Source organism: Emys orbicularis, chromosome 4 (genome assembly GCF_028017835.1).
Source record: "Emys orbicularis isolate rEmyOrb1 chromosome 4, rEmyOrb1.hap1, whole genome shotgun sequence".
Taxonomy (NCBI): Eukaryota; Metazoa; Chordata; order Testudines; family Emydidae; genus Emys; species Emys orbicularis.
In genome coordinates this window covers 94,008,198-94,022,292 of record NC_088686.1, presented here as the reverse complement: position 1 = coordinate 94,022,292, position 14,095 = coordinate 94,008,198, and the positions used below count along the sequence as shown (strand labels likewise).

General features: G+C 37.6%; 1 protein-coding gene across 1 annotated transcript in view; it reads left to right on the top strand.

Moving 5' to 3' along the window:
- DCDC1 (doublecortin domain containing 1) overlaps nt 1-14,095 on the top strand; it is a 382,673-nt gene that overhangs the window by 182,811 nt on the left and 185,767 nt on the right. Inside the window, exons 13-14 of the mRNA XM_065403326.1 lie at nt 3,530-3,655; nt 5,839-5,944. Coding sequence (XP_065259398.1) covers nt 3,530-3,655; nt 5,839-5,944 — 232 coding nt within the window. The remainder of the gene's footprint in view (nt 1-3,529; nt 3,656-5,838; nt 5,945-14,095) is intronic.

Genomic DNA, 14,095 nt, shown 5'->3' with positions numbered 1-14,095 from the left:
CTTATTTCCTGAGGAAAAAGTGGCTGCACTACAAATTTATTCACTGCTGTGCTAGCCTGTTGAGATCTTGTTGAATTATTGTGAAATTATGTGTATTGACAGGACACATCTGGGATCATGTCTAAAACTGGTTGTCAAGGACCTTAAGCTCATTGTTGTACTGTATTAGCAATTGAAGATTACTTTCTCAATTAAGTTAATATAATTTGATGCTTTCTTGTGGTTAAACTATAACCAGGTAGAATTTAGTTTAGGATTTTTGATCATTTTTGTTCAGAAGAACTGAACAATTATTATGGTTGGTAATTGCAAATCAATACAGCAATAAAATGCTGAAAGATAATTTTAAATATATGGTGTTTAGTAAACCAGTTTTGTTCATTAGCTTGTGAAAAATACAAGAGCTAGAGAATTATTTTGATCGTAACTAAGCCCAAGTTGTGAGAGGCTGTGATGTTAATGCAGTAAACTTACTGCAAATTCAGAAGTGTAAAGAATACCTGGAACACTGATTTGAAGATAATGTTCAACATGTTTAACACATTGCAGAAAATCTGTTCCAGGTTTCAACAGACTTTTAAATAAAAAGTACTTAAACATGTTTTAGCCCAAATAATTTACAGAACACTTGCTAAAGATATTGTGAGTTTTATCACTAGCAACCTTGAAGACAATTTAATTACATTGTGACTAGAATAAAGCTGCATACTTGGAATCAGTGATAACTTCCGAAGTGCTAGCAATTACTGAATAGTTTACTAAGTACCTTTTGTAGTTACTTAGACGCAGATTAAAGGTGAATAATTTGATTAAATCTATGGTGACATCATATTTTTTATTTTGAAATGGACAAAGTGATAAAGAAGAAGAAAGAGAAAATTAGAATAATCCAATGAATAACATTAATTGGAATATTGTTTTTAAATGAGAATAAGTCACATAGGGCCATGTTTTTAAAGGTATTTAGGTGCCTAAAGATGCAATTAGGTGCATAACAGGATTATCAGACGTGCTCAGGTGCTAAATTCCATTGAAATCAAGGGGAGTTAGGTGCCTAGGTGCTTTTGAGAGTCCCATTAGATGCTTATCCACATCTTTAAGCATCTAAATATATTTTCAGATCTGGCTCCTAATTCTTAGCTAGTCAAGGCCATGATATTTATCTAGAATCCTACAAAACACAGACTTACTGTTGGCATTTTCTAACTATTTGGGCTAAGTATTTCCTGTATTCAGACTGGTAAAACACTATGAGACACATCCAGGCAAAACTCCCATTGAAGTCAATAATTGAATAAAAAAAATGAGGAATCCTTGTGGCACCTTAGAGACTAACAAATTTATTTGAGTATAAGCTTTCGTGGGCTAGAACCCACTTCATCAGATAGTCATTTATCAATACTTCAGTCTGTTTTACTGTTTTATTATGAGATTTTCTGGGGGCTTATATTTTGAAACTTAATGAGCTATTTCCAGCATTTTAGCATGATTTTACAAGCTTTTAAAACAGTTTACTGTTTCCATTGATTATTGTCAAGGAAGCAGTTGGTTTATCTTCTTCTCTTTGACATCTGTGCTTGAACCGTCACTAGCACAATGAGACTCCTATTCTGACTGGGGTTTTGGGCTCTGCCATAGAATACATTATTAATAGTAATAATAAAACTTGCTGTGCAATCAGAAAACTGTAAAATATACAAGACATAATATAAACTTCATATGTAATGTTTTGCATAGAGCTCATATTTACTTGTACATATTCAGCAGCAGATAAGAATACAGTCTTGTGATGAATACCTATTCAAATTCTCTACTTTTTCCTTTAGCAAACAAAAATCTATTTTTTCTTTTAATACTAATTCTTTACACTTCTACTCTGCTGGGAACAGGGTTATGTCAGATTTATGGCAAGTCTCTGGATGTACAGCGCAATCTGAAAAAGTAATTGAGTAGTTTATTGATGACATTTCACTTTTCCTCTGTATGATGACAGATTAAATTTCTGTACAAATAATTCTTGTATATAACTGTTTCACCCAAAACTGATAACTTGTCACTGGGGTCATTCTTGGAATAAACAGAAAATACAACCATTGTTTTTAGTGAATGTTCCAGAAAATGGCTTCTCTTAGCCATTCTTTTATACATCTTCAAATTGCCAGCTTTAAGTTAATGGAGTAGAGTATTTAATAATTTCAATAACAATGGATAATAAACTAAAACATGATAAATAACAATTGAAATTTATATTGGTCTGATTTTAAAAATAATTTTGCTTTTTCTAATTTCTCAAACTCCTGCTTCCCTCAAAAGCAGAGTAGGAGAATATGCAAATAACATACATTTCATTATACGTGTGTTTTGACACATTTTTAGAATTGTTGTTCAGCGTGTTACTGTTTTCTTTGTTTAAAGTGACATTGACAACTCACAACTGGCTAATTTCACCAAAATGAAATAAAAGCATTTTAGTGAATTTGACCTGCCCCCTGAATACCTCTTACGTTAAAAAAAACCCCATACAAACCACAGACCCTTAGCTAGGATCTCTGATTATCTGAATGTGTTTTTTCCTTTGTTGCTGTGTAAAAGACCCAAATGAACAACAGGAAATTGATTGACTGTACAGTGGAAACAATGAAACTATGAATATACAAAAGTGCTATCAAATGCACAAAGTAAACAAATTAGAAAAGAAAGAGAGAAAATATATTTATCTCTAATTTATTTCAATTTACTTATTCTAGCTCTTACTTGTAAGTAAAAATATTAATATGGAAATAGGATTTTAAAAGTTGACTGTGTGCCTTTAAAAGAAACTTTATTAATAAGAGTATAAATGTGTAAATTATTCATGCTTTATTAGATTTTAATGTAATGTTGCTTACAACTATGAGACCTATAAAGGAATATATCAGTTTAAAGGTTGATCTATTGATCACAGACCTCACTGGATTTCTCCCATCAAGGTTCAGCTAATTAAACAAACTAGTATTTATTATTGTATTTTGACAAAATAATACATAATTTGTCTCTGTTTTATCAAAATATATTTATATTATTTAGTTATTGTTCATGAACATTAATCTACAGTTTTCAGGTTTCAGAGTGGTAGCTGTGTTCTTCAATTATCCTTAGATGATTACCTGGGTGCTGATCATAATACTGATTTCTTTCTCCCCAAATTGTTATTTATTCCAGTAGAAGAGCTAATATTGCAAGACTAATTCAATTTGGTTGCTGTCCATAACCTATAGGTTAATAAAGACAAGAAGATGGCTGGGGAGAGAATTAGTATCTGAGATGAAAGCACCTGAACTAAAAGACTAAAGCCAGAGCATGGCTACTAGCTTACTAATGTTCTTTCCAACATATAAAATGCAGTGGGTTTGAATATTTTCTGTCTTCGTTCTTTCAACAGCATTTCCATTATGTTCACTGCCTTTGTATGTATAATCTCATTATTGTTTTTGAAGCTGTTTGATTTTGTTTCAGAAAGGTCAGCTTTGATTTTATTTCCATTTTTCAGGTCTCCCTTAAACCGTGTTCTAAGTTTGACCTTTGACAAAGTGACTGCAGCTGAAAAGGATGGTATCACAGTTATTTATAAAACTCTTCTGGATCCTAATGTTGATCTGCTGCCTGGATGTGACAAGTATATTAACTTCTGCTTTTTCAAAGTTCTCTGAAACCCTAAATCCAAGATTACAGAGAAAGAAAGGGAGAAATATAGAGGATGATTAAAATGTTGAAAAGCTAGTCTGCAAATCTTCCTATAAATGTGACAATTTATAACATTATTTCAGTGCCCAGTACAACACATCAGTACTTCATCATCAGCTCTTCATGAGGTTTCAATAGTTGTAAAAAAATTAATTTATTATACCTCATCCTTCAAATTTTACAAGATGTGACTAAAATAAGTAGGAGGCTGTTATCCCTGTTTTTTCTGCAACAGTTTAATGGGTAATTTCAATAAAGAAGTGTTGAGTCTAGTGGCGGATGAGCCACTGGGCCAGCAGGCCCTGTGCCATGGGGCCCTGGTCCAGGGCCGGCTCTAACTTTTTTGCCGCCCCAGGCAAAAAAGAAGAGCGCCGCCCGCCGTAACACCCCCCCCAGCGCCGCGCCGCAGACACCCCCCCCCCAGCGCCGCGCCACAGACAACCCCCCCCCCCCAGCGCCGCGCCACCCAAACCCCCGGAGCGCTGGGCGCAGAACCACCCCCCCGAGCATCGCGCCGGGCCACCAACCCCCCCCCCCCAGCGCCACGCCAGGCCGCCGAAACCCCCGCCCCCTCCCCGCGCCTCGCCAGGCCGCCCAAACCCCTGCCCCCCCCGAGCGCCGGGCCGGCCAAACCCCCCGAGCGCCAGGCCGGCCAAACCCCTGCCCCCCCGAGTGCCGCGCCGGGCCGCCCAGACCCCCGAGCGTCACCCCAGGCCGGCCTACCCCCCCCGAGCGCCGCGCCGGCCAACCCCCCCGCCCCCCTCGCCTCGCCGGGCCGGCCAAACCCCCGGAGCGCAGGGCCGGCCAACCCCCCCGAGTGCCGGGCCGCCCAAACCCCCGGAGCGCTGCGCCGGCCAAACCCCCGCCCTCCCGAGCGCCACGCCGGGCCGCCCAACCCCCCCAAGCGCCAGGCCGGCCAAACCCCAGGCCCGCCCTCGAGCGCCGCACCGGGCCGGGGTCTTCACTCTGCTGATTCTGCAGCCTGCCTCCCAATCCCTGCTCCTTAACAATAGCAGCCTATCAAATTAGTTCCTCTTTTATTCTCTGTTTGTACTGCCCACCTTTCTGCCTACTGCAGAATTGTTAAGATTCACCAGAGTAAGTACTGGTGCCTCTCTCTGAGAGGCCCTAGCTACAGCTTCCATTTCACTGTAGCCTCCAGATCCTGCTGTCCTTTATATAACCACTGTTGCTTGGATGAGATACGAGGGACAGGGAAATAGGGAGTCTTGCAGCATATGAGCAACTTTTATGTGTGGGATGTCTAAAGTGTATGAATACATAAGCTTAAACATTTATATAATCATGTAAACTTAAAAAATGTGTAGATCAGGGCAGATTTTATTTCTGATTTTATATCAGTACGGGGTAACATCTCCTTTTCATATAACAAAGGGAAGACCTAAAAAGGAAAATGCGCACAGTTTTGTTGTCCTTTTAATCTACTCCCCATTACACAAAAATTGTGTTTTTTTACAAATATTGGGTGAAATCCTGGTCTCGTTGAAGTCAATGGCAAAACTCCCAACAATCAGGGCAACCAAGGATTCCCCTTCAGGCAATGAGCCAGCAATGTTGGGTCAGTATCACCCTCACTGCCCCCACGGTACAGCTCACAGTGTAGGTGGTGTGTTAGAAATGTGACTAAGAGATAGAATGTGGTTGGAGTGTTGCTGTACTCCAGTGATTCCCGGATGTTGAAATGACCATTACTCCTGCCATCATTAAGAGCAGTCTTGGAACTGCTTTAAGTTGCATGAGGGGTCAAATCAGTCCATGAATGGTCTCTGATCTGGAGAGAGCAAAAGTAGTATAAAACCATCTTTTCTCTACTCCTTTGGGTTCCTTGCACCAAGTACAATTTGGTTGGACCAAACAACTGGGACCAAAGTGTCAAAATGTTGTCCATTGGATTTTAGGTTTAACTTTGATTTAAGCCTGTGTATAATTTATAATATTTAAATTAGCACACCTTATACTAAGCATTGCTTGTACTTTTTTACTGTTTGTAAGTATTAATTATATGCTAACACACATTTAACATATCTGAAAATATGTAAACTTTAAATAAAAAGTCCCAATAAAGAATCTTGTAATGACTTTGTTTATTCTCAGTTGGGAAGCTTGTACAGAATTTCCAGACAACTTCCAGTGCACAAACCACCAGACACTTCAAAACTTGGAAAAGGTGGACATGGATAGCCATTTTATACAGTACAAGGTAAGTTTATTCTTTTTTGTTAGCACAAAACTGTTATATAGATTAAGTATGACTTTTTATATACCTGACTTTCACTTCCTATTTTGTGCAAGTTAACATTTTGAATGTTCTAATTCCATTGATGTAACAAGTGTCCCATAAATGCAAACACTCCAAAGGTTAACATCCTTGCTTTTTACAATAGATTTCAAAATTATTAGTCTAATACAGTAACTATTATTTGGTGCTTATATTTTGGTGGTGTTTGTATAAATTTTGAGTTCAGAATTTTATTTTGATACTGTAATTTTTGTTTGCATTTAAAATACTGTGATACAGAAGGAATAAGCATATAAGCCTCACTTATCAAATCAAGTGTATTTGGTAACTGAAAAAGTAGACCCAGGTCCTAATCTAATATATTCATATGAAACCTCTGAGTAAAGTTATCTTGATTGTTCAAATCATTTAAATTAAGCCAGTTACTGTGACTACTTTAAGTTTACTTAGAAAAGTGAATAGAGTACAACTTTAAAGCGGTCATGCACCTTTTTACATTGAGTCAATTAAAGATTCTTCACACAGATTCTTCACAAACGAAGAGGCAGCTTAGTCCAGAGGGGAAGGAAGTGGCCTGGGACTTAGAAGACATGCATTCTATTCTTTCCTGAACCACTGACTAGCTATGTGATCATGGGAAAATCAGTTTACTTCCCTGAGCCTGTTTCCTCTTCCACATGTTGTCTTTCTTGTCTATTTAAAATGTAAACTCCTTAGAGCAGGGATTGTCTCTCACTTTAGACAGTGCCTCGCACAGCACTGTGATACAAATAATAATACTGAGACGAACCCTGTTCCTGACCCCCAGTGGCAAATAAAGTTCAGTAGACAGCATTTAGGGGAGCAATCTGCACCGATCTGCATTCTGCAGGGCTTCCTCTGTGACAATGCAAAGGGTTGTTTTCTGTGTAGTGGGGCAACAGCATAGTTTACTGTGTTTAAGTTATGGTTATCTAAAGCACCATTTTTATGTTACCTGATATTGTTTATATATTCGCATGTTGTATTGATTATGCTTCTGGTGTCTGGTATAAACATGTTCCAAAGTGACCTTGAGATGCATAAACCTATAGATCAGCAATAGGGAAGAGATAAAACATCTGAATACTACTAATGCCGACCTACAATAAAATATGAGAAACAAACCTTAGGAGATAAAGAATGGGATAGTTAATATAAGCTTAAAAACTACAACTGTACTAACCTATTGAGGCTTATACATTTGGAAACGGGGAGAGCATCCAACAATTACACATCTGGGGGTGAACAGTGTATTGTGAATGATAATTTGATATCCTCAAGAGAGACTCCTTTAAAGCTAAATTCAGGGCAGAGGTGCTGGATACCTACAGTATTTTGTATTTGCGAACCTTGGAGCTCAATGAGGTGCAGAAGACACTAAGAAGATTACACACTAAAAAGGCAAAAGGCTCAGATGTTCTGGTTACATACATTTTTAAATTGACTTCAGGTATAGATATTATTGCTCAACCTCTAGCTGTTACTTGTCAATAGAAGATTAAAAATAAAACATTTCCCGCTGAGTAGAATTTATGACATACAATCCCAATGCGTACATCTGGGGCTACAGATAACCCTGACAATTACAACCTGTTGCTCTTTTGTCACTGGTGAGGAAGATTGGCCTATACATCAGCAAGGTGGGATAGACGACCATCAGTAGATGTCATCCTTGGGCACTTTCTAAGGTCAGGTTATTTGTCCATTCATACTGCTTTTGTGGAATTCATCATATTGTACTTTTAACAAAGGAAGCCTTGGAGAAACTATAATTTTGGACCTTACACACACTTCTATATGCTTGACCTTTTACTGAACATGAAGAGCAATTTAAACTTTAGTGGACAAGTTCCTGAATTGTTTCACTCATATTTGTGACATACTGTAATGGTAAAATTTCAAGGTGCTGTATAGGGCTTTAAGTCCTCAGTTCCCACTAATGTTAAAGGAAGTTGTATATTCTACTCAGTCAATCAACGTTGGATAAAATTCACCCTGTGCAGAGATCCATCTCATGGCCTAAGTACCACTTGAGTCCTGCTTTAACTGTTTAATATTTTAATACAATTATTTTGTCAAATTCAAGTCCTCTAAACATGTCACACAAAGGCTGTCAATATTAAAAAAGAGTACTAAGAAAAAAATCACACTGCACTGGTACATGTTGTTTCACTGGCAAGTAAGACATTGCTACCACCATTTGACAATATTCCCACTTGAAGTTTCTGTATATTGTTTTAAAGAAGATATGGAATCCAAGCATAGCTATCCAAGCAACTCTCCTTCCAGGAACTAAACTATTCATATTCAGGAAATATGAAATCAGCTATAATACATCATCTTCCAAATCTGTCATCACTACTTTTATTTTGATGCTCATTCAAAAAAAGTTACAGCAGTTTCATATTCAGAATATGTATATATATTCCAAATATGAAGCTATATGTATTTGTTGAAGATTATTAATCTTATTATAGTATTGTTATATAATATAGTCTTCAACAATAACATAATTTAGCCAGAAAAGAAATACTGAAGCCTAAATGCCTTCTGATAGAAACTCTGATCAATGATTCAGAAATCTTCTCCGGCATGATGTAGTAATCCTGGCCAAGTACAAAAAGATATGAACCCTCACTATCCCTTATATTTTAGAAAACCTTTGCACTTCCACACTACTTGTATAACTGTCTCTCTGTCAGTAATAGAAATGAGAGTCACAAATTAAATTTCAACTTAAAAAGAAGATGGATGAGCATGGTAGATGACCTATTCTTTAATGGGATTCTAAAATATTTAAGAGTGTGGTGAAGAGGAAGGATTTTCAGAAGCACCTGAGTGGATGTCAGTTTGTGCTCACAACTCACTTCAGGTGCTTTTAAAAGTCTCACCTTGAATTCAGCATCTAATATAAATTCTAAAAATCTTCAGATATTGGTAACTCACAAATATTACAAATTAGCTGTCTTGAGGTTATTTTCTTTATTCTGTGATATGAAGTAGCACTATATTAATAACTCCAATTAATCTTTAAACTATCATTCTTTGAAGCTCTACAATATTAAATTCCAATGCATTTGTACATGTACCAAGAGATACTACTTTTTATCAAAGTCAAGTAATTTCGAATTAAAAGAATCAGTCTTATAGCCCATTAAAGACAGCAGCAATGTGACTTTAGATAATGTTTTTTAAAAAATTGATGCTGACCAATCATCTTTTTGGACATTCTCTATTGCAATGCTTGGGGAAAAAAATTGACATGAAGAGGAAGATAAAATAAGAAAACTTTTTCTCTTGCCACTTTTCCCTATAGTAGTTGCAGAAAGCACTGTTGCCACTGGCCTGTTTCTCCTCTCATTTGCACCAGCTATATACTAGTGCAGGGGTAGGCAACCTATGGCACGCGTGCCAAAGGCGGCACGCAAGCTGATTTTCAGTGGCACTCACACTGCCCGGGTCCTGGCCATCAGTCTGGGGGGCTCTGCATTTTAATTTAATTTTAAATGAAGCTTCTTAAACATTTTAAAAACCTTATTTACTTTACATACAACAATAGTTTAGTTATATATTATAGACTTATAGAAAGAGACCTTCTAAAAACATTAAAATGTATTACTGGCACGCGAAACCTTAAATTAGAGTGAATAAATGAAGACTCGGCACATCACTTCTGAAAGGTTGCCGACCCCTGTACTAGTGTAATTCTACTGATTTCATTGGAATTACTCTTGAATTTCACTGTTATAAGTGAGAGGAGAACCGCATATTTATCAATCTCTTTCTCTTAGTTGGTCATTGGTCATCTCTTGAATGACAATTTAACAAAAGGAAAGAAAGTAATAAAGTAATATTTAATTTAAGTTTAACACAGTCAGCTTGGACTCTGGTTAGAAAGCTGATGTAACTGGGCAGAGGAGAATCACCCTACTAGCAGGGAATAACCTTCAGTGGCATATAACTTCCCTGCTGTTGTCATTAAGAGTGTAGCTAGAGGAGAGGCAAGACTATAGCTCTGAGAAATAGCAACAACGTCCCCTCTACCAAAAGGCCTCTAGAGGGCCAGCCCTCTCCAGAAAGCCAAAAAGGGATGGTGATTGCTGGAGACACGATGCGGCCAGAATGGTTAAACAATGCACGGATTCAGCACATCCTCTGAGCAGCCTCTACCAGTAAGGCTCCTATATTGTCCTGTCCATAGTTAAATCTGTTACCATTACTGCTGGCAGGAAACAGGATTGAGGATAGCTAATATTCTCACCTGTCCTCAGGGTGACTCCTCCACAAGGCCCAAGCTCTCAAAGAGATGTATAATTTGCACCTCCCTACATTGCTTTCAGTCAATTAATCTGACCTTGTAACTTCAGTGCTATCACTCCCTTAGAGAATTCCCCCTCAATATAAAAATGCATCATTCACAATGTGCAGTAATACCTACAGTCAGCTCACTTAAATGCATATTTATAGTGCTGTGTAAATCAGTGGCTCTCAACCTTTCCAGACTACTGTGCCCCTTTCAGGAATCTGATTTGTCTTGTATACCCCAAGTTTCACCTCACTTAAAAACTACTTGCTTACAAAACAGACCTAAAAATACAAGTGTCACAGCAACCTATTACTGAAAAATTGCTTACTTTCACATTTTACCATATAATTATAAAATAAATCAATTGAAATATAAATATTGTACTTACATTTCAATGTATAGAATATAGAGCAGTATAAACAAACCATTGTCTGCCTGAAATTTTAGTGTTTACTGACTTCACTAATGGCTTTTATGTAGCCTGTTGTAAAACTAGGCAAATAACTAGATGAGTTGATGTAACCCCTGGAAGACCTCTATATACCCCCAGGGGTACATAGACCCCTGGTTGAGAACCACTAGCTGTAAATAATAACAGTAAAGTAACAAGTCCCTTTTTACAGACCAAGTCTCAGCTAATGTTAGTGAATGAATTTTTTCAGATGTTGTTCTCTATGATAACTTGGCTTTGCTCATACAATTTCCAATATTATTGTTTATGGCTACACCATATGCTTTATCCCTTTGCCTTTTTTCTGAAAGGAAGAATTTTAAAGTAATTTTATTAGAGGGTGGAATGGATGTTTTGCTTGCTTCTATCTGTGGGCTTATGTTTAATAGCATGTATCATAGAAACAAGGTACTCTGTGGTATGTGATAGTATAGCTTAGCATATCACAGCACATGCTATGAATATAATTTTTCAATGCAATTTCTAATGCTTTTTTGAGCACTCTAGCTCACTCAAGTTGCATCTCTCCAGTTCACTGTCATGGGCTGCCAGTTTGGAGCAAAACTATCAAATATAATAAAGAAGGTGAAATCTCAAATAAGAAAGTTAATGGCCATTGTTGCTTCTATGGGGTGCCATTGCCCCAAGCTCTGCAGGTTTTTAACATCATCTGAAGCTGGTGAGAGGAACATGCTGTTGCTTCTTTATCTAGTGTCACTTGGGTACTGTCCAGCTTAATTATCTCCTGATGCACAGCATGGTGTTAGTCCTGGGTGCCAGCCTGTGATGAATACAAAGGGCCATTGCTTCCTCACTGCTGCACCACTAAACCAAATGTTAAAAGATTAAAACCTGTGGTAGTGATAACAAGAATATAGGGACTTGCAGCAGGTGTTATACAAAGAGGCACACAGCATAATGATACTTGTGTCTAATTCCAACCCAAACAATCTTCTACCCAGTTGTAGTGAAACCTCTGATATCTGATAGCAATTTATAATAGTGAGGTTGAGTAAGAGTGCTGTCTTAAGCCTGGAGCCTTTGGAGGAGGATTAGTAGAATATTCGTTGTCATTGTACAATAACTGTGGGGATTCCCTTGTAAGATCAGCCTGCTGCTGGCTAACGGGTAATATGAAATCAAATGTGCTATCTCTGTACCAAATGTTCTGCTTCTGCTGCTTTGCCAGCCTCAATATATGCTCCACTCCATTTGCTTTCAGAAGGGAGTGGATTAGAAGTAAGTCAACAACACATTTTTCCCACATCGCTATTCTTATCTAATATCTCATTTCAGGCTGGGATTTTTGTTTTCCCCCCATCTTTTTGGGTGCTTAGTTTGGGTTCTGAACATCCTTTCTAATTAGGTTTTTCTGTTCATTTGCAATTCAAAAGCCCCACCAACAGTAGCTGATGCATGTGGGCACAAGCTCGTGGCAGATAGTTTCATTCCTACGTCTCTATGGTTTAAAAATGGTTCTGTTGGAGACTCTGTACTTGAAATCAAAGAAGTAATTTATTTCCAGTGAAACTTTAATCACCTCGCCAAGTACCTAGGGCCAATATCATCTGCAATAACTACATTGTCCTTATTGGAATTACTGTTGGCCCATTGAATCACAAGAGATACTGATCATTGTATTTCAGACTTGTTAGAAGTGCATAGCACTTCCAATACAGAAATCCTAGGTTAAATCTCCATTAATCTGTATTTCTTCATTAATGCTGTCTCGTTGTGGTTATACAAAATATTTGGGTCATAAATTTCATGGAAGCAGTCATTGAAAAGTGAGTGTTTTGACTTATACATCAGTAGTCCTTATATTACAGATGAAGCACTGCTAATTTAGACACAGTCTCATTTAAAATAAGTATTATTCCATCCAGGTGGGATTCTGAGGGTGAACAATGAGTCTATTCATTTCCTTTCACTTCCTCTTAACAATAGGAAGCAGAACATTGTTTTTTGTTACTACAGCCTTGTCTTAGAAGCTTATAAAGATGTTGAATAATGTGGTTCATTCAAAAGCTTTTCTTTCCTCAAACATATTAACAAGGGTCATATTGCAAGTGTTAAGACATGACTGCAAGTGTTAAGACATGATGGACCTCCAGTGTTTATTGGAAGCATGATGTGCCTCTGCAGAGAGCATTCTTTGAGGACAAAAGGATCTTGTCAGTCACTGGGTATAGAGACTTTTAAGATTTCACTTCAAGTAATAGATTGTGCCCAATTGTATTCACTTAAAGTGCAGTTTACAATTTATTCTGGCTAAGATATACATTTTTGGTCTCCTAAAAGCATACTAAGCATAATTTATGGGATTTTTTTTAATATTGTCACTATATAGCCAAAAATAACAGAAGATCTTGTCACCTTTTCTTATCACCATCTTCAGTTCTTATAAATATTCAGGGCCAGATCTCCAGCTGCATTAGCTTCAGGGGAGTTATACAGATTTACACCATCTGAGGATCTGGTCCTCAGTTGTTAATCAGAATGAAAACCTATTTTGATGCTATCATGCTCCTTTCCTGTCAGGGTGAAGGGCCTGTTTTCTTTCATCAAAGACTAATGGAACCTGTAAGGATTCAAAGGCTCTGAGGAAGAATACTCTCTTGTGACAGACTGCTCTGCTGATCTATGGGAGACATTATAACGATCTGTTATCCTTAACTATTTATACAGTGACTCCTAAACACTTGCTTCCTTGCATTCATCCTTGGAAATCACTAAGTGACCTACAACTGCTAAAGTGGGAGGAATTCAGAGTGAGGACCTTGTGTTTGTATAGCACAATAGGCCTCTGATCCAAACTGAGGTTTCAGGGTCCTACTGTATTATTAGTTATTATTGAATATTTATAATGCATATAATATGTCCAGAGGGTTTCTATGTTTCCATAGAATCCTCAAAATTTTGAGCAACAGAACTGTTTTGAGTTGGAAACAGTCTACTAGACTGAGACTATTTGCCTTTCATGGTAGAGTCTAACACTGTGAAGCTTTTTCAAATTATTTTGCAGATAAGATTGTGGAGATCTGCACTGAACTGTCTGTCTGTGTGGTAATAGAGTCAATTTTCAGGAGGAGCAATACAGTTTTCTCTGCCTCATTTGCAGCTGGTCATACTCACTTAGGTTCTGAAGGTGCTGGGGAATTGAATATATTATGACCTGTATGATACACGTCTCTTCAGGATGGTGAGAAAAGACTTAATGGGGCCAAGGATCTGGCCCTTGTTTTTCTCATATACAGATTTATACCTCGATCATTCACTGATAATTTCTAGTGAAAACATCAAGTAGTGTTTGTGTTAGCTAGTATATCCCAAG